Source organism: Leuciscus leuciscus, assembly GCF_965113295.1.
Source record: "Leuciscus leuciscus genome assembly, chromosome: 1".
In the NCBI taxonomy this organism is placed as follows: Eukaryota; Metazoa; Chordata; class Actinopteri; order Cypriniformes; family Leuciscidae; genus Leuciscus; species Leuciscus leuciscus.
The window spans coordinates 42,789,732-42,814,038 of NC_138725.1; the positions used below are offsets into that span (position 1 = coordinate 42,789,732).

The window sequence follows — 24,307 nt, forward strand, 5'->3', positions numbered from 1 at the left end:
ACATTAATAAACCTTACTGTTTCCCAACTTTTGACCGGTAGTGTATAATAATAGTATACTGAGCCCACGACATAAAAAAAGATACAATAATATATCGTTTTTTAATTAATAGATAATAACAAGTGAGATTCAATTATATTTTGACCACTGAACAATTCAGATAATATAAATATTTGTTCATTTATATAGATATATAAATAGATATTGCAATTATTTTACGGTTACCAAAAATATATGATCTTCTATGTCAGTGTGAGATAAACAAAGCTTGTGTTCTTTCGACTAGATGAAAACAGACTTCTCATGGTCAGCGAAGCTTGTGATTGGACGAGCATTCATTTCTCGTGATGAGTTCAGCCAATCACGTGGCGATACGCTACAACCCTCGCGGGATCGCCTCGCAACAACGATCTAGGATTTCCTTGTGTTGTATTTTCACGAAGAAGCTGCTATTACTTCGAGGAAACACCAAACGGTCTTTTTTCTTGCCTATCAGAATTTACCTTTGTTTGTTGATGTACCCGTTCACATCTTGTTTTATTGGGTATCCGTTCGTGACAGGCGAACTAACTAGCTAGGCGCTGTCTTGCTAGTCAGTTAGCCAAGTGTCAAGACTGATCCAGCTGACTGCACTGAACATCACATAATACGACTGTACGAGACACATCTGATCCGACTCAGAAGAAAAGAAATGTCGATCAAACTCGTGTCATGTTAATTTAAACGCTTCGGTCGGTTCGGAGCGGTTGCTGTTATTACGCGGCTAAGTTAACGTTAGCTGGTTAGCTGACTTTAACAGCCGTGCTATTGTAGTGTACACCTTAACAACTGCCTATTTGTTCTGACCGGGCTGTGTTGGAGAAATGGGTTCAATTCTTAGTCGAAGAATCGCTGGTGTTGAGGACATCGACATCCAGGCTAATTCTGCCTACAGATATCCTCCAAAATCAGGTAAGGGTGATACAAGGTGGCGTTTATCTGCTCATGTTTTGTAAGCACCTAAGTTATCTCTGATGGATTGATATCTTGAGCTCAAATTAGCGGATTTTCTTAAATATTCAAATGATAAGTTAGCCAAATCATTACTGTCAACAAACCATTTAAAGCTGCAGTCCGTAGTTTGTCGCTAAGTTGACGTCACCTCTTTGTCGCCATCTCTGTTCAAAATCTGCAATTGCAGTTATTCGCGGAATTATCAACTTTACGTGGGTTGTGCCGTGCTGTGCCGAGCCACAACCCACGTAAAGTTGATAATTCCGCGAATAACTATGAATAGCGCTGATGCATCCGATGTTTTGAGGAGAATGTGTGGCTGTCAGTCTCTGCGCCGGTGTGAATACTGTCCTTCGCTATCACAGATTCTACTTTTTGGAAGTATGATCAACATAAGAATTTTCACTGTAAAATGTCATCTGAACAACTAAGTAACGTCCACTTTTGTTCTGACCAACTAAGTGAAATTTAAGGCTGATTAAATCTAACAACCGCTTATCATATCACCTCAAACCGTGCAAATTATACTTTGTTCTCAAATTTGTTAATGTTAACAACATCAGCATTGCGTGACTACATTTAATGCCCTTCCGATATTATCCTTGTTTTCGCATGGGCCTGGTTGCAGACTCTTTTTTTTTTTTTTCTGTAGCCACACCGAAGTCCGAAAGAAGTCTTTTGCATTTTACAATGGTTGAATCTCCAGTTGTCACTGGTTTGAACCTTTCTGGATCCGCCATCAAATTGATAAGTTTAATTATATCAAGTGCTGTGACGTGAGAAAAGGCTATAAATCTCCACCTCCAACATCCTCACACACAATGTAGCCTACTAGCCGGGACACCTTCTTTATGTGGACAGATGTGACGTAATGACGCAAAGACATTCTCAAATTCCCCGCGGAAATCCACCAGTACTACTGAAATTAAAAACATTATTACAAGCTTATCGTTTTGAATCGAGCTAAGGCAAGCAGATAGTTTTGAACACTGGCTGGTTATGTACTTGATCAAAAATTTATTTTGGATAATTTTTTAACCCAAAAAAGTTTGCAGAATGGAGAAGTTTCCGGAATGAAGCTTTAAATTATTTGGTCAAAAATCGTAATGATATGAGACATATCAGTACTCTCCAAAATGACAAAGGATGCCTTAATTTATGGTGTTATTCTGTTTAGTTAGAGGTGTCAGATTGGCTAATTACTATTTTCCTTTCCCAAGGAAACTATTTTGCCAGCCACTTTTTCATGGGAGGAGAGAAGTTTGACACCCCTCATCCAGAGGGTTACCTTTTCGGGGAGAACATGGATCTCAACTTTCTTGGTAACCGCCCAGTGCAGGTACAGGAAAAGCAATCCATCAGAACATATGTTAGCTGAATATTGAATGTCTTGTTTTGCAGTGCTTCTGATCTCTTTTGTTGTAACTGTAGCATCTTATAAATATATTAATAAAATATTAATGATTTCTTTCTGTATTGTTTTGATACCTGCCACAGTTTCCCTATGTTACTCCAGCACCCCATGAGCCAGTCAAGACTTTGAGAAGTCTTGTCAACATCAGAAAAGACTCATTACGATTGGTCAGGTACTGATTCAGGAATATGAATGACCAAATAATTGATCCCCTGAGAACAGATTATCTCAGTTAGTGCTGCATGTAGTGACTTTTATTCTGTTATTGATTTGATTTACGTGCTTGATTGCTTATGTAAATTTGTGTGATTATAGGTATAAAGATGATACTGATACTCCTACTGATGAAGGAGTAAAACCAAGGGCGTTATATGGAGTGGAGTTCACCTTTGACTCGGATGCACGAGTGGCCATCACCATCTACTGCCAGGCTTTTGAGGAGTTTTCCAATGGGATGGCAATGTAAGGACTTCTGTTGTACAGTTACAAATGTTTAAAGTCGCGATAAAATAGAGGTAGTGACAGATCTTTTCTTATTTATTGTGACGTACTGTATATCCGATTGGCTGTTGCTTGCAAAAGTGGAGGCAGATGAACGAGAATTTATCGGACTAAATGATTGGAGAAGTCCTGCATACGTCACCAGAGAGAAGTCGGAAACAACAGATTAATGTTTGATTAAACATTACAAGGTCAAAATCTTTTATTAAAAAAAGACACGAATGCATGGATGTATTGTTTACAATAAGATCTTTAACATGCATTTAGAAAATAGAGAGGGTGAATTCCCCGTATCCATATAAATCAGTGTTCTCGTATGAAGTAAACAGTATATTCGCAACCATTCTTTGATGTAGTTTCTTAAAAAATGCCATTACAGTTTATTATCAGTGTTCAAGTAATTATACAATTTTAAAGTTCATATTATTTACAAGTAATTGTGTGTTAAATGGACAGTTCATTAATTACTCACCCTTATGTCGTTCCAAACCCATACGACTTTAGTTCATCTTCGAAACACAAATTAAGATATTTGTAATGAATTTTTGAGATTTCTGTCCCTCCATTGAAAGTCTATTTACGCAAAACTGTGACGGTTCAAAACATCCATAAAGAGATCATAAAATAAATCCACATGAATTGAGCGGTTTAATCCAAGTCTTCTGAAGTGACACATTCATTTTATATGATGAACAGATTTAATTTAGGCTGTTATTAACATATAAACATAGAGCACTCAAATATGGTAAACAGAAGGTTAACTCTACATGCTTGATTTATATGATCTTTTTATGAAGATTTTGAACTGTCAGAGTTTTGCGTGAATAGACTTTCAATGGAGGGACAGAAATCTCTCAGATTTCATAAAAATTATCTTCGTTTGCAGTCTGAAGATGAACGAATGTCTTATGGGTTTGGAGGGAGAGTAAATGATGACAGAATTTTCATTTTTGGGTGAACTAACCCTTTAAATAATGGTTGTTGAAAGGCTTTAGTGTAATTCCTCTGTGCACTTGTCTTTGTTTTATTTTGAAAGTTCATTTTTCAAAGCTATATATATCCAAAAGCTAAGTAATTACAGTCAACAGTCAGTCACTGGAGCCAATTGAGCTACAGAGAAAATGCATTTAAATGTGAAAAGCTTCTATAAATGATGTAATTATTATAAGTTGAACTCTCTGAAATGGCGTTATATGAAAAAAAGTATTTTGTTGGTATATTTGTGCACTAACAGTATATATTTGTTTTTAAGATACAGCCCCAAAACCCCTGCGTTGGTCTCTGAAACTGTATATTACAAAAGAGGAGTTAGCCAGCAGTTTACCCTGCCAGCCTTCAAGATTGATTTATCTGAATGGAAGGAAGAAGGTGTAAGTACCATCAGTCTAGTGTAATGCTGTCAATCAATCAGTCTCCTCTGATGGTCAAATCCATACTGGCCTCTAAGATATTGATTTTGAACTCTTTGCATTATTAGTTTACACGCACTGAAGAACAAGATCATGCAAATCCAATAAAATGAAAGTGACTGACCTGAATGTAAAGTATTTGACCTGACTTTTCTCTTCCTTTTTTATTTATTTTTTAGCTCAACTTTGATTTGGACAGAGGTGTTTTTCCCATGGTGATTCAGGCTGTGGTGGATGAAGGAGATGGTATGTTGCCATGACTTCTTTATAGTTGAAGAGTGTAAAAGATTCAAGGATTTGCTTTTAATATCAAAATCTCTTTGACACTACACTGCTGATACTTGTGGCTGGTTGAGACCAAAAAAGTTGGAAGATATGTGATTTAATTGCTCTACTCTATAAATTGTTGTGCTTATAGAGCTTGGTGTTCCCCAAATATTAAAAAACAACAACAACCAACCAGTAGGGCTGGGCGATAAAACGATAACGATATGTATCGCGATAGACATGTAATCAATATCAATAAAAAATGCGTTCGATAAAACGTTAGATTCTTTTTTTTTCTTCGTCGGAAGAAACCAGAGGTTGCGAAGCAAGTTTGGTTGCATGAACAAAGGCACTCACTCTCTGGTAACCTAGCAACGTACTGGGTGACACGCTAACAGCTGGTCATGTAACAGTATGGTTGCGCCATTTCGTTGTCTCGTGTTGGATTCTTCAGTAACAGAACCGGCGTGGAGTGATAAGTGGAAAATGAGTGCCGCAGTGATTGTTGATAAAACAGGGAAAGTCAGCTCGCCGGTATGGTAGTTTTGGGGATTTTATAAGTCTGACCAGATAGTCAGACCAATGTCGTCTGCAAATTATGCAAGACCATCGTTGGTTTCTCTATGTTTATATTTAAAGCCACACCGCGGAACTTTTGCGGGCGCTAGGGGCGCTAGACCTGTAACTTTCACGTCTAGCGCCCCTAGAGGCCACAAGCGCCGCAGCACTGTCGCAAAAGTCTGCTCCATGAGTATATCAGAGCCTATGGTCACGTGATGGCCGTAAAGCGATACGTTCTCCAGGTCACATGACCTGGCCAACGACGGTCCGTCTTCTCCAAACTTACATAGGCGGTATTTCAAGAGGGCAGCCCCGCTCGGAGCATTAATAGTGTCAAACGCTGTATATTGGCCTGAGGAATCATTTAAAATAACTTGTATGCGTCAACTCTTTAGGTCACAAAGTCCACGGTGTGGCTTTAACACTTTGCACTATTTTATTACACTTTATTAAGAATTTCTTACGTGTTCTTTAATTTTGCACCTTAATGTTAAGAGATAATTGTTAAGTGTTCATTGTGATTTCAGACTTATGTTTACATTTTAATTATTTGAGTGTTTTCCATGGTTGTGTTGACATTTCTGCCTTTATAACTGAGGAGATTATAATCAGAGGAAGGTTAAGTTTTACATAAAAAATGTTTAATGTAATATATTTGTCTCCTGGTCCTTATTTTAAATAGTTCATAAAAAATATAAATAATCGATATCGACCGATATGAAACACTTATATCGTGATACAGTTTTCAGCCATATCGCCCAGCCCTACCAACCAGTGTGTCTGTTTAGTGCTGTCATGAATGTGCATTTTTAATGTTAATTGTCTATTTCAGATTGTTTGGGTCATGCACATGTACTGCTGGCAGCATTCGAAAGAGTGAGCTGAATTTGATGTCATATTATTCATAATTTCCGAAGAGGTCGTTTGTAGTAGTTGTGTATTTATGACATTTTGTTTTTAATTTACAGCATGTTGATGGCAGTTTCTCAGTGAAACCTTTGAAGCAGAAACAAATAGTGAGTCCTAAAGATGCACACTTTGTCCTGTTTTTAACATTAAGTACAAAATATAGATAGTGATGTTTATAATGCTTATAAACAGGCTGTATTTCTAAATTCTTCCCTTTACACTACAGGTGGATCGCGTTAGTTACTTGTTACAGGAGATTTATGGAATTGAGAACAAGAACAATCAAGAGACAAAGGTGAAAAGATGATTGTTGCTGTTTATTACATTTTCTATATATTTTTATATGTCTGTATTCTTATTCTTATTATTGAAAAATCTCATTATGATTTTCTCCCCAGCCATCTGATGATGAAAACAGTGACAACAGCAATGAGTGTGTGGTGTGTCTGTCGGATTTGCGGGACACTCTGATTTTGCCCTGTAGGCACTTGTGTCTGTGTAACTCCTGCGCTGATACTCTACGCTACCAGGCCAACAATTGCCCGATCTGCCGACTACGTATGTAACTGTTGTTAACAGTCCCACACACTGTAAAAATTCATTTGTTGGTTTAACTTAAAGTAGTTACCTGGTTGCTTTCAAATTTTGAGTTCATTGAAACTAAAAATTTGAGTTAAATTGTAACTTGGCCGATTTTCAACCCACTTTGTATTGGTACAATATAGGTAGGATATAAATGCTCAATGTTTACTTGTTCTCTGTGTTAACTGGACTGAGAAATTAATGTTTATTTGGCAGCAAATGTCCGTCGGACTTTTGGCAGTGCCAGGGCTTTCGTGAAAACTACAGATTATACTTCCGCATTTTTGTATCCCAACCCACAGTCATTCGGATCGACAGAGAAAACAGTTATTGTTGTGGGTATTGTTATATCACTAAAAACTGTATCATACTTTGTCTACTTTTTTAACAACCGGAGAACAATACAAATCGACACCGTTACAACTAAAAGTTTGCTAAAAAGTATTTCCTACTAAAGCAAGGTGATTTTTGACTCTGGTTAAGCGTATTCATAGCAGACTGATGCAAGTCCCCTTTGATGGCAACAAGCCCAGTGCATTATGGGTGTTTAAGTTTCCCTGCCTATTTGGCAAAAGGGAAGACAGCAGTCTTTTTTCTGTGTTTTCTCTAGTCAGCACTGTAATGGAGTTTTTCCTATATCTGACTATCTGGGTCTCGTCTACAAATCGACGTCCCCCTTTAACGTCTACTGTCGACGTTTAGTCTATCTGGGTCTCGTCTACAAATCGACGTCCCCACTCAATAAGTCACCTAGTCTAACTTGTTTTCCCTTACTAACTAGTTTTCTTGCTGCGCAGCATAAATAACAAACGAGACAGACTTCAGTAAATGTCCCTCAGATGGTTTATTCAAATGGCCGGGAGTTCTCGAGTAATACTCAGAGAATCTTGGCCTAACATAAGAATACAATAGGCTTTATAGGGTAAAGCCAGACACATCAAAATAGAATCATCATGACTAACATGTCATGCGCTATCAATATGATTGGTTAAATTGTTTAAAGCAAGCCCCCCCCCCCCTTTCATTACCCTTTGTTAGCTACATCAGCAAAATATCAAAAACATTGTAAGGGGTTAATATTTCAGTCAATCATTTCACAATACAGTCAAAATAAACAGGACATTGAGTCCTTTTTCAGAGTCCCAATCGACCAAGGTTACATTGAGTCAAAAGTTTGTTAGAAGGTTAGATAGATCATATCGAAAGTTCGTCTGGTGGCTACATCCTAAATAAAAGGAAGTAAAAGTTATACTGTTTTATTGTTAGATCTGGAATGGAAAGTTAGTCACCTTCAGACATAAAAATGGGAAGTGTAATAAACAGTTTATCATAAGATGAAAATCTAAGTTCAGATTTTCATGGTTAGTAACATAATTAATCTTATCTAATTAAAATCCACTGCAGCACCGAATGTAAAAAAAAATCAGCATTTCTTTTTAGTGTTTTAGTGAAAGCTCATTTTGCCAGCGGTGAGGTCCCCTTTTAATACAAAGAAAGAGAGAGAGAACAAAATCTCTAGTTTCTTTGTATTATTACCGTATTTTCCGGACTATAAGTCGCACTTTTTTTCATAGTTTGGCTGGTCCTGCGACTTATAGTCAGGTGCGACTTATATATCAAAATTAATTCAGACTTAGATGAACCAAGAGAAAACATTACCGTCTACAGCCGCGAGGGGGCGCTCTAGTTGGCGGAGTTGTTCAGAAGCGACACGGATGATGAAGAAAATGATAAGGAATGAGATCGCGGGAGCTTGGTGAACTTGTTTACTGGTAACTTGCTTGTTGGACTCGCTGGCTTATGTTAATTTAGCTTATTCAGCCTCCCAGATATTTGTTCTTTATGCTATTGTGTAGCTGAATAACGTGTGCAGTGCGTGTGCGGTGCGTGTTGCGGTGCATATATGCTGTGCAGGAGCAGCACGCGCTAAAGTGCTTTCACATAAGCTGCGTTTGCAGTGCGTAACAGACCCGCGGCTGTAACCCCAAACACATTGTATTTCAAATCCAGAAGTTATCAGCAAATTTTATTTAAAAAAAAGAAAAAGTTTTTTGTCAGCATTGCGATTCTCTTTATACGTATAGGCTACTCTTTAATAGACGTATTCACGTTTAAACACAATTTAAACAAACTATTATTCAATGCATTACTTCTATATAATTATATATTAAGTTGCTCAAGCAAGTGGTAAAATATTTAACCATGCACTTATATTAAAATCGCATACATTTTAAATTAAAACTTAAAATTGACAAAAACAGCAGACTCATACCCTTGCTTTTGCATAATTTAAATCTTTATACAATAAATCTTGCATGTCACAAATAACTTGTTTTTCCACCTCCACGAATGAGACGAGTGTTGTTCATTATGTCGCCTTGTTGAAGTAAATTGTAGTTTTCCTTGATTTACCAACGCTTGAAGTAAAAAGATGACTGTGAAAAATAGTAGGCTAGTATTTAATTAAATGCATTTATGATGAAATTACTACATTTTCATGTCAATCTGGTCAATCTGTATTCATTTTGACCACAAACCGTGTGCTGTCACTTTAATTCAGCGCGTGCAGCACAGCAAAAATAGACTCGGTGCGGAAACGATCGCTGCACTGCTGTATACGCACCGCACCTGGAACGGATCGACGGACTGCAACCGCGTGCATTGTGAAAGCTCTAACCTGTTAACAAGGGTACGGAAAAATATACGCACTACAAACGGAGTATGTGTGAAACGGGCGTTAATGTGTTACGTTAACATACTGGACACCTATTCAGCCTGTTGTTCTGTGTGCTACTGTGTAGTTGAATAACTTGCCTTTCCTGATGAAATGTCTGTTCTTGGTCTTGGATTTTGTGAAATAAATTTCTAAATAAATGCGACTTATAGTCCAGTGCGACTTATATATGTTTTTTTTCACTTCATGAGGCATTTTTTGACTGATGCGACTTATACTCCGGAGCGACTTATAGTCCGAAAAATACGGTAACTACATTTTTTTTTTTTCAATGAACTACAAAATTTAAGGCAACCAGGTTACTTTAAGTCTAACCAACAAATCATTTTCTTCAGTGCAGTTGTGTATCATTTGAGTAACAGCCCAGAAAGCCTGCATAGATGTACATTTTCATATATTTTGAGACTCTGAAGTAGCTTTTTGTCTTTCTCCAGCGTTTCGAGCTCTTCTTCAGATCCGAGCTGTAAGAAAGAAGCCTGGAGCGCTTTCTCCTGTTTCCTTCAGCCCAGTGCTGGCACAGAGCATGGACCATGATGAGCACTCAGTATGTCACATATGTATCTGTATTGTCTCTTTACAAGACAACATGGTGTAAGTTAACTCTCATTCTCATTGTATTGTCCCGTCTCTCAGAGCTCAGACTCCGTTCCCCCTGGCTATGAGCCCATCTCCCTGCTGGAGGCTTTGAACGGTCTTGGTGGCGTGTCCCCCGGTATTCCGTCTGCGCCTCTGTATGACGAGATCAACTTCTCTGGGAGCCTGAGTGGAGAGAGCCGGCAGCTCAGTTCACCTGACCACTCTGGAGATAGTGGCGAACAGAAGAGCAAAGTCAGCAAGTCACCAGACAGGTAAATCTGACCCGCTGCATCTGTGGTTTATATCAGGCTTTGTTTTTGAATGCGAACAGTTGGATCTAATAACCAGGCATGAAAACTACTCACCTTTCGGCGAAATTCGCCGTTTTAAAACCAAAATGGGTCACCTACGTGATTTGTGCAGATCCGATGAGAAAATATTTATGGGGTGGGAGGGGGGGTCGTGGTCGTGGCCAGCATTTACCCGCAGCTTTAAAAAACCAATCATCATTCCTAATGCCGAAACCTGACAGCCAATCCGAGTCAGAGTAGGGCAGAATTGTTTTCAAAGTCTTTAACACCGCGAGTCTGATGATGACACACTGCCGAACAAAGAACCGCACGTCGGAAAGCAAGCCTGAGGTAAGATAGCTTACAATGTTAACTGTCCTGTCAGATACAGACAGCGATGTTGCCAATGTCATTATTTTTAATTTTGACATAGAAGAGGGCGGGATAATATCGCGAGCGGGCGCCGTGAGCGCTGAGCGAGCAGGAACGAGTAGTGAGTTGTCGTTGAAAAAGATGGATAATGCAAAAAAGCTGTCGGGGGCTAAACATAGAAAAAGAAAGAGAGGAAAGGAGATGGCAAAGGAGATGGCATGTCAATTGATGCAACAGCAGCTAAATAAGTGGATGGTGAAAGGCTACAGGTAGGATTGTGACGTCCTGGCATGTAGGCTAATGCCATCGGGACTACCGGGAGATTCCCGGTGGGCCGACGTGCTTTTTGGGCCGATACATCTCATACTTTTTTGTTTCGCTTTTTGTCTTAACGGCCCATAAAACTCGTACATCGGCGGCCCATTCGTTTTGTTTTGCTTAATTGGCGGCGCTGGGTTAGTGCGTAATTAGTGTGTAATGCATTGGTCAATAAAAAGTCAGCGTTAGTTGTTTTTTTTCTGACACCCCATGAAACACGTAGATCAGCGGCCCATTTGGTTCTTTTCTTGATTGACACTGGGCTGGCCCAATCACACCTTTAATGTGAAGTTTAGAAATATACTCTTTCAAGTTTAGAAATTAGTACAAAACTAATTATGAAAGTTTCCTTTATTTTTCAGTGCATTTGTTTTACAATATATGGCTATTACTATCATGGGATTAATATTATAACTATTATTATGTAGTAGTAATGTAGACAGACACTGTAACTAAAATAATTTTTCTTTGTTTAATTTTCACCAGATTGATGAATTTAACATTAAAAAGCACTATATATATATATATATATATATATATATATAAATTAATTGGATTGGATTTTTTGCTGCCGCATCCTTCTCACCTTTTTTACCCCTGACCTGTTTTCATGCCTGAATAACATGCTAGACTATAACTTAAAGGTGCTCTAAGCGATGTGTTGTGGCAGTTTAATTCACTAAGCAATCATCTTTGGCATAAGAGACAGTCTGGAATCAAATGATCATTAAAAAGTAATTTATTGTCTTGCAAGAGGCCCAGTTGCCACACAGAGGTAGACAGTACAGTCTGTGAAACAAGTGCGACCAGGAGGGAGGGGCAGGCCAGTCTTTATACTCTGTTATTGTTATCTTCCAAGGTTCTTTAAACTCCAGAGATGGATAAGACACCACCAGTGATCCTATTATACTGAATTTTGGTTTAGCTTAACTTACAGCCTGCAAGTCCTAAATTGGACAGCCCTTTGACCTTAGGGGTCAGGGCTTCAGCCTTCAAAGCTCTCCCCCTCTTTCTCCTGCTTCGCAGGCGTTTCACATCAATCATTATATCACATAGTCAGCAACACACATAGTAGTCAATCTAGTGTATGTTAATGAAAATCAAAGTAAGTAATGAAAATCAAAAATCTCCCATTACACATGTCACGCGTTTTTTAGGCCAAAACATTTATTGTCACATACAGCAAACATCTCCTCACCATCCGCTAGCTGCCTGTCCCCTGAACACACTGTAAAAAATGCCCTAGGCTCCACAAATATGCAAGAAAAACAAACTGGGCTATCCCGCACCACGAAACATAACAAACTGCTCCAGCCAATAACTGACAAGAAGGATTTGGGGGTGGGGTTTGGGGGGTTAGTGCGCGGATGAGAGGGAGGGAGGGTCGAGCTAGCCTCCGTTTTGTTTGACAATACTTTAAACGTCAACAAGAAGTGACGTCACCCAACATCACTTAGAGCACCTTTAAAATACTATTCATTTCTCTCTGTGTGGATATGTACACTAGAGTTCAAAAGATTCACCAAGGCGACATTTATTTGTTCAAAAATACAGTAAAAACAGTAAAATTGTGAAATGTTTTTACAAATTAAAATAACTGTTTTCTATTTTAATATATGTTTAAATGTAATTTATTCCTGTGATCAAAGCTGAATTTTCAGCATCATTACTCCAGTCTTCAGTGTCCCATGATCCTTCATAAATCATTCTAATATGATTTGCTGTTCATGAAACATTTCCTATTATTATCAATGTTGAAAACAGTTGTGCTTCTTCATATTCTTTTCCCATGAGTCTTTAATTAATATAAAGTTCAAAAGAACAGCATTTGTTTAAAATGGAAATCAGAATGAGCTTTTGTTTGAGGACTTTGTCTTGGTGACAGGAGCTTCCAGTGCAGAAGAAAGAATTTAAATAATGCGATGTATACAGCAGTAGAAATATAGAGAAAACATATATATATATATATATATATATATATATATATATATATATATATATATATATATATATATATATAATTTTTTTTAATGAATTTACAATTTAAATCAAGAAATTAATGTAAAAGCCTTCATTAATTTAATGTGCCCTTGCAGAATAAAGGTATTTGTTTAAAAAACAAACCAAAAAAACCTTTTGAATAGTAGTGTATATTTGACAACAAATTGTCATGTGAACATCAAAGTCAAGTTTCACTACACTTACAAATTCGCATTTTCAAAGATTTTAGCCTAATACGTTCTTTAGAAAGAGAACATCCCTTCACTGTTGAGTCGATCTAGATGTCCAAACTTCCCGTTTTATTTAGAAACAGGAAACGCATTAAAACAGGAAAGAAAACAGCACTTGTCAAACTATTTCATGGCGTCTTTAACATTGCTTTCAGAAAATAAAATAATGCTTTTGGCTCATTTCAAGTGAGACATTTAAAATGTATGCTGCCCATAAGAAATCACTGCCACTCCTCACTGTAATAATGGCTGGCTAATGGCCAGTCAAGAGTGGAACTTCCTGTTTTGGCCAGTCTACGTGTCACAGCGAGAGGTCATGACCTTCTCTTTTCCATTCACCATACATCATTTGCCCTTTTCTATCCATCCTGTTCACATTGTTGTGAATGCCATTTGGAAAAAATTCTCAGTGTCTCAGGAAGCATGCATGTGTTGACTCATTCCAGCTCTCAGATAATTATGTTGAGACTTCTAACACAAATATCACTGAGAGGCTTGATTACTTGACAACAGCATTTGTTTGTTTTTTTCCCCCTTCCTGGCATTCTTTGGTTTGCGATCACAACATGTCATCATGCAAATATTGATATCAAATGGTTTAACTAGTAAATTTCTTATTGTGAGAATTAATGTGCAAAATAGACTTAGTAGGGCAATATGAACTGGCAGCTCTCATTTAAACAGAGAGAGTTTATATTTATAGACAGAAAAATCACTATATTACCACTAAATATTCACTATTTACAACACTATATTAAAGTTGGCATGAAACGGAAATTGTAATAGTCTTTTCTGGATGGTTGTGGTTTGGTATCGGTGGATCTATATCCATATCTATTTCTATATATATATATATATATATATATACACTACCAGTCAAAAGTTTTAGATCTGTAAGATTTTTTTATATTTTTAAAAGAAGTATCTTCTGCTCACCAAGGCTGCATTTATTTGATTAAAAATACAAACAAAAATAGTCATATTGTGAAATATTATTACAATTTAAAACAGCTGTTTTCTATGTGAATATACAGTAAAGTGTAATTTATTCCTGTGATCAAAGCTGAATTTTCAGCATCATTACTCCAGTCTTCAGTGTCACATAAATCATTCTAATAGGATGATTTGATGCTCAAGAAACATTTATGATTATTATTAATGTTGAAAACAGTTATTTACATTTTTATTTCATGATGCTATGATGAATAGAAAGTTCAAAAGAACAGCATTTATCTGAAATCTAAAGCTTTTGTAACATTAAACACTACCATTCAAAAGTTTGGGGTCAGTAAGAATTTTAATTTTATTTTTGGGTGAAATAAATAAAATAAATCAATACTTTTATTCATCAAGGATGAGTTAAACTGATCAAAAGTTACAGTAAAAACAATTTTTAATGTTAGAAAATATTCTGTTTTAATTAAATAAATGCTGTTCTTTTAAACTTTCTATTCATCAAAGAATTGTGAAAAAAAATTGTACACAACAGTTTTCAACATTGAAAATATTAATGTTTTTTTGAGCATAAAATCTAAAAAATAAATTACATTTTAAAATATATTAAAATAGAAAACAGTCATTTGAAATTGTCATAATATTTCACAATATTACTTTTTTTTTTTTATCAAATAAATGCAGCCTTGATGAGCAGAAGAGACTTCTTTTAAAACCATAAAAAAATCTTACCAATTTAAAACTTTTGACCAGTAGTGTATATATGTGTGTGTGTGTGTGTGTGAGAGTGTGTATATATATATATACACACACACACTCTTGAACAAAATCTTAAGATCGGAGGAAACATTGCAAGTATTCGCATTTTGCGCTGGTGGATCATAACCGGGTTGTAAGTACTGCTTAAAAATGCCAAAAGAAGAAACAGGAGCAAGAGACAAAAAATAGAGAGTAGGCAATTTATTGAAAACTGCATTTAAACTCAAACAGGCTGTTTATCAGCTGATCAAAAGTTTAAGACCATAGCTGTAAAAAGGTAAAATCTGCACAAAAACATGGCTTTAATGTCATTGTTCTTCAGGCAGTCACACTGTCATGATCTCCGAATCTCCTTGTTTTTTTTCTTTTTATCCTTTATTTCATTGGCGTTCTATTAGAATGCATAACACATCAAACGAAAATAGGGAAATTATGATAATATTACTAAATATTATTAACTTTACCAAACAAAACAGTGAGAATCAAGAAGGTAATTATGAGGAATTCATGTTTTGTTTTGTTGATGTTGTAAATGTTATGTATGTATTCATGAAAGTGTTAGCTATAATGAGATCAGTAACACTTTACAATAAGGTTTCATTAGTTACATTTGTTAACATGAGCTAATAATGAACTGCACTTCTACAGCATTTATTAATCTTAGTTAATATTAATTTCAGCATTTACTAAAACATTAAAATCAAAAGTTATATTTGTTAACATTAGTTAATGCACTGACTGTGACATAACATGAACAAACAATTAACAGTTGTATTATTATTATTAACAAATACAGTTACAAATGTGTTGCTCATGGTTAGTTCATGTTAGTTAATACATGAATAATAAACAAATTAACCTTATTGTAACGTGTTACTATGTTATCAAATATATAAATCCCTTACAATTTTGAGTTGGACATTGACTTAAGATTTAATTTCACTAGATGCATTTCCCCAAGCTAATAACACTTGCCTTGGATAAAAATGAATGACATTGTCAGACTCAGAATGCGGCTGAAATTGAGTTATACTTTTATTATAGTTAAGCGTAACTCGCATGTTGCCGCAACTTTTACAGTAGCATGGTTGGATAAATGTAACTTTTCCATATTAGCTAAACGTGACCTGCTGCTCCTGCAGTTTGAAGACTCACGGCGAACTGCTGTGTACGAGGCGCTGCAAAGGAAACTCCACCTGCCACTTCACCTCCGCCAAATGCTTCCGCCCAAAAACATTTTTTATATAATATTTATTTGTATTATTATTGTTAGTGGCAATAGTGTATGTGTATTGTTATCTATTATAATATTTATAATAATAATAATTATTATTATTATTTACAATTATCAGAGAGGGACACAATACATTTTGAGACAATGGGGACAGGGGCTTGAGCTCCCCCCTCATAGTCTGCGGTGGAGACAGTGTGCTCTGATGGCACAAAGATTACAGAGACACAGACACCGCTCTGGTAAGTGTCCAAATTTTTTGAGACCATGAACTGCTACTTTCCACCATAAAAGCAGATCCTCATCCTGTGGGATGCGTGACACTTGACTGGGCAGAACCAAATCTACCAATAATGTTATAAACATTTCCGTACTTAAATCACACCAGCTTCACATATCCACAGCGCCACCTAGTGCATTCAGTAGTGTGTTTAGGTGAGAAATGGGAAGATGTTTCATGGTTCCCTACGCTAAGGTACAAATAGTGAATATGATTTTCACTAATAGTAGTTGGCGTGTTACCTGTGCACATCAATAGTTTTGACAGTTTGTGTGTTTGCAGCACTCTACGCTCTCCATCATCACCGATTCAGGAGGAGGATGAAGAAAAACTATCTGAGATGTCTGATGCACAAACTCACATGCTGCTGTCCAGCAGTCCCGCCCCCACTGAGGTCAGCAGCACAGCCCGTATGACACCTTCCACACGGCCTGCCTGATGATGGGTATGAGATTCTGATGTTCTGCACTGTCTTTGTATTCTCAGGGTACGGCTGGGGAGGACGCCCCCGATTCACTGTCTCCTGAAGATGGTGAGTAACTACACTCTTATCACTGTCTGATTGGAAATAGCTAAATAATACAAATGGTTTATTGCCTCATGTCTATCATATTATGTAAGGGCTTTTTATCACAATAATGTAGTTTTAAATGAATGTAATTATTTTATTTTTTTGTAGATATTGATGAAAATGTGATTAATTGGAATTAATTTGAGTGATTAATTTTTATAGATTTAAATCTATTGACAGCACTAGTTGAAAGTATTGAACCTGGTGGGACTCATTATAGGGGCATGTTCAGATGCACCAAGTCATGTTGTTTGCCACTGTGGCTACATATTTTGGATGGCCATCTTTAAATATCTACACAAAGGCCATACATATGTATATTGTAACTCCAGTGGGGATTTCTTTAAGACTGCAAAGTCCCATCGCGGATTTTGCAAGTGTAGCCGAAAGACAAACTGCTGCAACCTATTTCTTGGTATTTGCTTGTCGAAATTGCTAGCCAATTTTCATAATACATTTCACACAATTATACATTTATACCTTTATTATATTATTACTTATTATGTTTTTTTATATTATTATTATTAGTAGTAATAATAATATTTTTTTATTGAAATAATTAAAAAAATATTACTATTAGTAGTAGTATTATTATACTTTATTACATTATTATTTATACCTTTATTATATTATTACATTTATACAATTATACCTAACTCTGCTTGCCATTGAGAGGACACTGGTCAAGTCACTGGAAAAGACGCCTAGTTGGTACGACAGGGTCACCGAGCATTTTCTTGAAAAGGAACATAGAATTTGCGTATAAATAAATAGACAATTTTTATGATGCAGGCCGAAAATGAGCTTCCCCTCTTTGAAAGACCAGCAACCGCCACTGATACACTCCCACTTTATTAGCTTGTATTTTAGAACATTTGATGATTATCTAATCAAAATAACAAAATAAAATTACACATTGTTTTTTAGTTCATGAGGTACTAGTAATGTTAGCGTCCTCTCAGCCTTGACGGAAAACATGGTGCAGTTCTTTACTAATGCAGCATCTAGTCAACAAATGAATTACTTTATAATAAGATGAAAACATGTACTGTATACTTTCCGTTTCGCTGTCTATTTAAAACTTTTAAATCCATTTCTGAAGTGTCCCTCTCAGTGCAGCGTGTCAAAACAAACACCACGAGACGTCAGTGATAGTTTTTATTTCGCCTCTAGAGGCCGCTCTCATACCGTATAATGTAAGCAGACTCTAATGCAGTGTTTCCCAACCCTGCTCCTGAAGGACCCCCAGAACTGCATGTTTTCTTTGTCTCCCTAATCAAACACACCTGATTCAACTCATCAGCTCATTAAAAGAAACTCTAGGGCTGAGTCCCAATTCGCCTACTTATACTACGACCTAAAAGTATGTACTTTTATTGTGATGAAAAAGTACATACTTTTGAGTGTGTAGCAAAAGAGTATGCACGTTCTGGGACATACTTCGATGACGTCATGCAACGTAAACGAGAACGTGGTTGCCTAGTTACGCATACCGCGACTGTTAACAAAACATTTGACATTTCATTCATTCTTATATATCCAATATAATTTTATTTACTATTCCCATCTTTTTTTCCACAAAACATTTACAATGTGTTTTACCAAATGTAGTAGTGAAGCAGGGCGTCATCGTAGATCAACCAAACGCAGGTCGTTTGTGAGGCTGCTGGTTCTGACGTTCATGTGCAAATGTGTGTAACGAAAGCTACTTATTTTCTGAGTTAAAATATTTAAAGTTTATAGTGTAACTTTTGTTTAACGTATTTTATACTTAATCTTATACTTAAGTTATGTATAATACTAAAATACCCCGATGAAAATGAACCATGCTTTTACTATAGTAAAAGTGTAGTAACCATGTTTCTTTGGTTGGACTGATAAAGTTAACATTTGTACAGCCACAGTATTTCTACAAATAAGTCAGACAGAAACATCAAAAGAAATACATAAAAAAGACACTTGCATGACACTAGAGCCTTTTTATTTATTGTTTTGTAGCCTGCAATGAGGCGCTCAGTATCTTCATCGGACCCTACAAGATAAACACGGTACTTTTTTGGCACAACATAAACCCATTAATATTACGAGACAATAAAATATAACTTTAATTAGGGTTAAACATTTGAATTCTTACACTTAAAAACTGAGGGCGCATCTCCGCTGCTGCATCCGACTGCCTTTACATCACCACCATCAGCGCAAAGCTCCTCCCTCCCGCACGCAATGGGTTGTGGGCAATATTAGCCGTTAGAGTGTGCATTGATCTGCACTTCGAATTCTAACCGGAAATAGTAGACCATCCGGGAATCTTTGGAATACTCATTTCAACATACTACGATTTGGGACGTACTAAATCTAGTTTCGCATACTATTTAGGACGGATAGTATGCGAATTGGGACGCAGCATAGGACCTGAAATGGGTGTGTCAGAAAGAGGAGACTTTAAATTTGAGTTTGTTCTAATGAGCTGATGAGTTGAATCAGGTGTGTTTGATTAGGGAGACAAAGGAAACGTGCAGTGCTGGGGGTCCTTCAGGAGCAGGGTTGAAGAACACTGCTCTAATGGACGCATCCCGGACAAACTATCGGTATGGATTTTTGCAGATAACGGATTGTTCCTGCGACCTGTGATTAAAATTAAGACAGTAAAGACATTTTTATTCATTTGTGTTTTTCCACAAAATTTCTTTAGGAAAAAATTGTACTGACCCCAAATTTTTGAAGGGCTGCGTATATATTACAAATATTTTGAAAACAAGTGGGCGAACATGTATTCATTAATATCATAGACAGACATTTTTACTAACAACGGAAGAAGCTTTTGTGCAATTACAGCTTTTGTTTCTGTTATTTGTGAATCTATGCAGAGGATGGACTGAATCTGGAGGAAGACGCCATGAATGACTGTAGCAGCGAGCACAGCAGCTTTACCAAAACTGATAGTGACCCACCTGGAGACCTGTCCCTCCCTGGTGAGTGCATCTGGACACAAGAGCCCACTCTGCATGCTTTGAGTGTGTGGTTCACAGAAACGCTATAGCCTCGAGTGTGCGTGCACTCATCGAACAACACTGTTCGTTCTTACTCTTTTTTTCGAGTCGTCAAACGCTCTGTTTCTGGCTCTCAGTCATTCAGCTTATCTAACCTGTGTGCCCTTTATTCCTCGACTTCCTTCCCCTGCCTTCCTGCCTGCTCTCGTGGTCTTGCTCTGGGCAGCTCTAGGTCCTGATTCCTGCTCTATTGGTATGGAAGAGTAACTGGTATGTAGGCTTCTGTGTTCTTCTCTCAGCCGTTCCTTCATGTTCTTGTTCTCAGTGCCAGACTGGAAGAAGTTTCTCAGTTTTACTGGTTTAATTGATCATCAGATTGTTGCTCATTACAATTTACATTTTTAATAAACTTCGGCATGTTATTTTAAGTTTAGATATTAGTGAAGAACAGTGGTTCCCAACCCCGGTCCTGGAGTACACCAGCACAGCAGATATTTGGGGCTGTTTTATACGACACCATTTTCAACTAAAAACGGAAACTTCTTTTGTGTTTTGGCCGTTCATTTACACGACAGCAGCGTTTTGGGGGCCTGAAAAAGTGCAAAGTGCAAGTTTTTGAAAACGATACCGTTATTGTCTCCGTATAAACTGCAAAAACGCGGATTTGTGAAAATGTTGACGTTAAGCGCATGCGTGTTACTTGCTCAGTCTATAGGCGCGTAGTGTTTCTTTTCAAAGTGACATCGCCAACTACTGGCCTGGCAGCGTAATACAACGTTTTTAGTCGTTTTCGCGGATCCGTATTTAGTTTAACGTGTAAACATACCTTTAGATGTCTCTCTAATCAAACACACCCGATTCAAACCAACAGCTCATTAGTAAAGACTCAAAGACCTCAGATGGGTGTGTCAGATAAGAGAGACATCCACAATGTGCAGTGTTCAGTACTCCAGGATCAGGGTTGGGAACCACTGGTGTAGAGTACTTTTTTTTTCTTCTTTTTTTTTTAACTGCAGTGTCTGTCGTTTGTGTAGGATTGTCTGGCTCAACTGAAAGTCTGAACACTCAGAGTACCTGCTGCTCCAGCCAGCCGCTCCTCGGTCCCTCAAGCCATTTTCACATGGACGATGAAGAACTGGATTTTTAACCATTCAGGCCCATCTCCTCTGCAGTCTATGTACAGCCCGACATTAACTTCACTTCAATGTTCCCACATTGAAGTTTGATGCAGTCCCATTCCAGTATCCAACTTTAAATGAGATTCAGCCCTTTTGTTTTTGAATATAACTGGCTGAGGCTGATGACTTTTGTTCTGGTTAATTTTTCATTGCGCTTGATTTTTAGGGCTCTTAATTCACACCGAAGGGATCACCCTCACGTTATTGCATGTATTATGCCTTACTTTCTTCCATAATTCCACAAGGAGAAGTAAGGCAGAATGTCTAAGCTTCTCTTATCCATAATTTGAAGGGGGATGGTGATTTTGTACTACCTGATAAGCTCCAAAAAGCAATGTTAATAAAATATCATTAGTCATATCAAATAGTCTGTATGACTTCTGTGCTATATCTTCTGAAGCCATATGATTTGTGTGATAAAGAGACTCTAAACCATCTAATAATATTCCCTTCATCTTAAAAAAAAATCCTCCATGGACTACTTATCAAACTTTTGGAGGTTCACCATCCATCTTTTCATGGCAAGAGACATAATACTGGGTTAGAATGACATGAGGGTGATTAAATGATGATAATTTTCCTTGGTATAAATATTGGTTAAAGGTGTAATTCATGCTGATTTGTGTATACACTCTTAAAAATAAAGGCTCTTTATTGGCATCTAAGGTTCCATTTAAGAACCTTCACGAGTGTGTTCACACTTGGCATGTTTGGTTCGATTAAAACAAAGTCATGTGCGATTGCTCTGTTAGTACGGTTCATTCGAATAAGTGTGAACGCTGCCGTCTGAATCCTGGTGCGCACCAAACAAGTAGACCGAGACCCCTGAAAAGATGGGTCTCTGTCCACGTCTAAAGGAAATGAGCGCGACACGGACCAAAGACATGTAAACAAACCCAAAACGGGACATGATGTCACGTGATGCGACCCTTAAAAGGACAGATCAAGCATACCTGTTTTGTTCTCATCATAGTCACGATGTTGCCCATCACAGTTCGGTACAGAATCAGAAAGTGTCTCCTCACAGCTGATCTTCATCTGTGTGTGTGACGGAGCGATTCCAGCCACTGTTCTGACTCCTTTACTCATTTTATAAGCTCTTCACGAGTTCTCAGCTGGTCAAAATACCATCATATGTAGGCTACGCACATACAACGAGCGCATTTAGCCTAGCACACATTGGTTTGGATATTCAGTAAGTTCCGTCGCGAAATAAATGCAATAAAAGCCGACCAAGCATGTTTTGAACGTATCCCTATGCCTTTAGGTGGGGTATGTTTAGGTTTGGTGTTAAAATGCCAGTGTGAATGCTAAGCGGACCATAAATGGTTTTTATGTTGTTGTTTTTTTTGGTCTGGACCAAACGAACCAAGAGAAAGTGAACCACAAGTGTGAACACACCCTAACATCCAGAAATCTTTCCATTGCATAAAAGGTTCTTTAGGTTTTGAAATGTTCTTCACTGATCACTGAAAGATTTTTTGAGGAAACAAAAATGGTTCGTTCTTTCTATTGCATCGCTGCAAACCCCCTTTTGGAGCCTTTATATTTAAGAGTGTAGTTAAGGAGGTTGAGGGAGAAGAACGGCATCTCAGTGCTTAATATAGAGCTTTGATCTGGACCATATTATAACATTATTGACACACAGCAGCTTGTTATGGTTAATAGACAAAGCACATTTCAGTAAAACTCACTTCAGGATATCTGTATGGCTAAACATAAAAAGTGTTTACTTGATAAATGATCGTATTAAACTCACTAGTAAATAATACAGAAATATAAATGTGCTGTTGAAATGTTTTTAGGAAGTACTTAAATGTCCTGAACTTATTTTTCGTGTGCCGACTGAAGACAAGCAGTCAGAAAAGCACCTCAGAATATATATATTCATGATTCCAAATGTAATATTTATAGTGATCAAATAATGTTAAAAATGGTTGACTTCTTGTCAGTTTAATGACAAAAATATTGTGTGGTCTAACAGTGCTTTAAATGTGCTTGCTTGTTTAGCTATTTATGCTCTTTAAAACTTTAAGGACTAAAAAAAAGCCATGCCGGACTCTGTTTACCTCTTTATTTGCTTTATAAATATTGTAATATGATCTTTAAAAACTTCAACATGTGAAGGCATTCCTTTCATGTGTCAGTTCAGATGTTATTTAATCACTCAGATTTGTGAATATTTGACATGTATTTCTAAGAAAGGAAAGAACAGCTAAATGAACAAGTCACAAGAAGCATTAAATCTCATTGTTCTCCTCAAACATGCAGATATGCCGTGTCTTGTAGCATTATGCAGAGGTTTATGTGCCTTTAAAAAACAAAGCAAGTGTTGCTACAGCTTTTTCCCATAGCTGTGCTGTTCATCTTTAAAGCTGTAACCTTTAGCCTTGATTAACATCTATGTATTACATGTGTGGCTACTTATTTGTAATGTCCATTTTGAAGAGCAGATGATTTTAAATTGATATATTAAGTAGGTAACATATTGCTTATATTGAACATGAATACAAATAAACTTTGTAATGCTGCGCAATAGGCCTACATGATTTTTCATTATATCAGGATCAATATTTTATGTGTTAATACTGATTAAGCTGCCCTGAACATGTATTTTAAACAAATGTAATAGAAAAAGAATAATAATGGTGTTAAGTTAATTTCTTTAAGCTCTGCATGATGTGTATGTAAGATTTATCACTGCTCTGGAATATGCATATTATTTTATTTCCTCAGATAATGTGCCATTTCAATTAAATATTCCACTGTGCCTTCTTGTTCCTCACTTGTGAGAAGTGCATTTAAAGCATTATGAAAGTAATATACTTTAAGACTTCATATTTCATACATAATTGTGTGTATTTAATGTATTATGGAACTGTTGTATTCCGTATTCTAAATGTAAACATTTTAACCTTTGAGTGCCTTTTGACTTTATTTTAGGAGCACCATAAGCTGGCTAAGTGTCATTGTTGCATGTACTTCTGATACTGATACTTTTGTGCAACCTATTAGTTGCACTGATATGAAAAAAATATGTACTTCAGGGCAAATAATTTAGAAAATGATTCTACTGCATTGGAAATGTTTTCTATAATAGTCCTATACTACCATTTATAGGCTACTTTACTACTGTGGTGTAGCATGCTACTGCTAAAATACAATTAGCTATTCTGAAACATTCAAT

The 24,307-nt window shown here is 36.9% G+C and overlaps 1 protein-coding gene across 2 annotated transcripts; it reads left to right on the top strand.

Annotated features, from left to right (window-relative positions):
- The first annotated feature begins 366 nt into the window (after positions 1–366).
- Positions 367–24,039, top strand: mgrn1b (mahogunin, ring finger 1b). 2 transcript variants are annotated; one of them, XM_082163160.1, is made up of 17 exons: positions 367–951; positions 2,214–2,332; positions 2,491–2,579; positions 2,723–2,869; positions 4,161–4,278; positions 4,497–4,563; positions 5,978–6,021; positions 6,114–6,161; positions 6,281–6,349; positions 6,453–6,612; positions 9,805–9,914; positions 10,004–10,218; positions 16,664–16,775; positions 16,868–16,913; positions 19,820–19,924; positions 20,169–20,212; positions 20,977–24,039. In XM_082163160.1, exons 1-16 carry the CDS (start codon positions 864–866, stop codon positions 20,207–20,209), a joined length of 1,578 nt encoding a protein of 525 aa, XP_082019286.1. In that variant the 5' UTR covers positions 367–863; the 3' UTR covers positions 20,210–20,212; positions 20,977–24,039. The 2 variants fall into 2 exon arrangements, with proteins under 2 accessions (XP_082019286.1, XP_082019285.1); XM_082163159.1 differs by lacking the exon at positions 20,169–20,212 and having other exon boundaries at positions 368–951.
- The last annotated feature ends 268 nt before the right edge of the window (positions 24,040–24,307 follow it).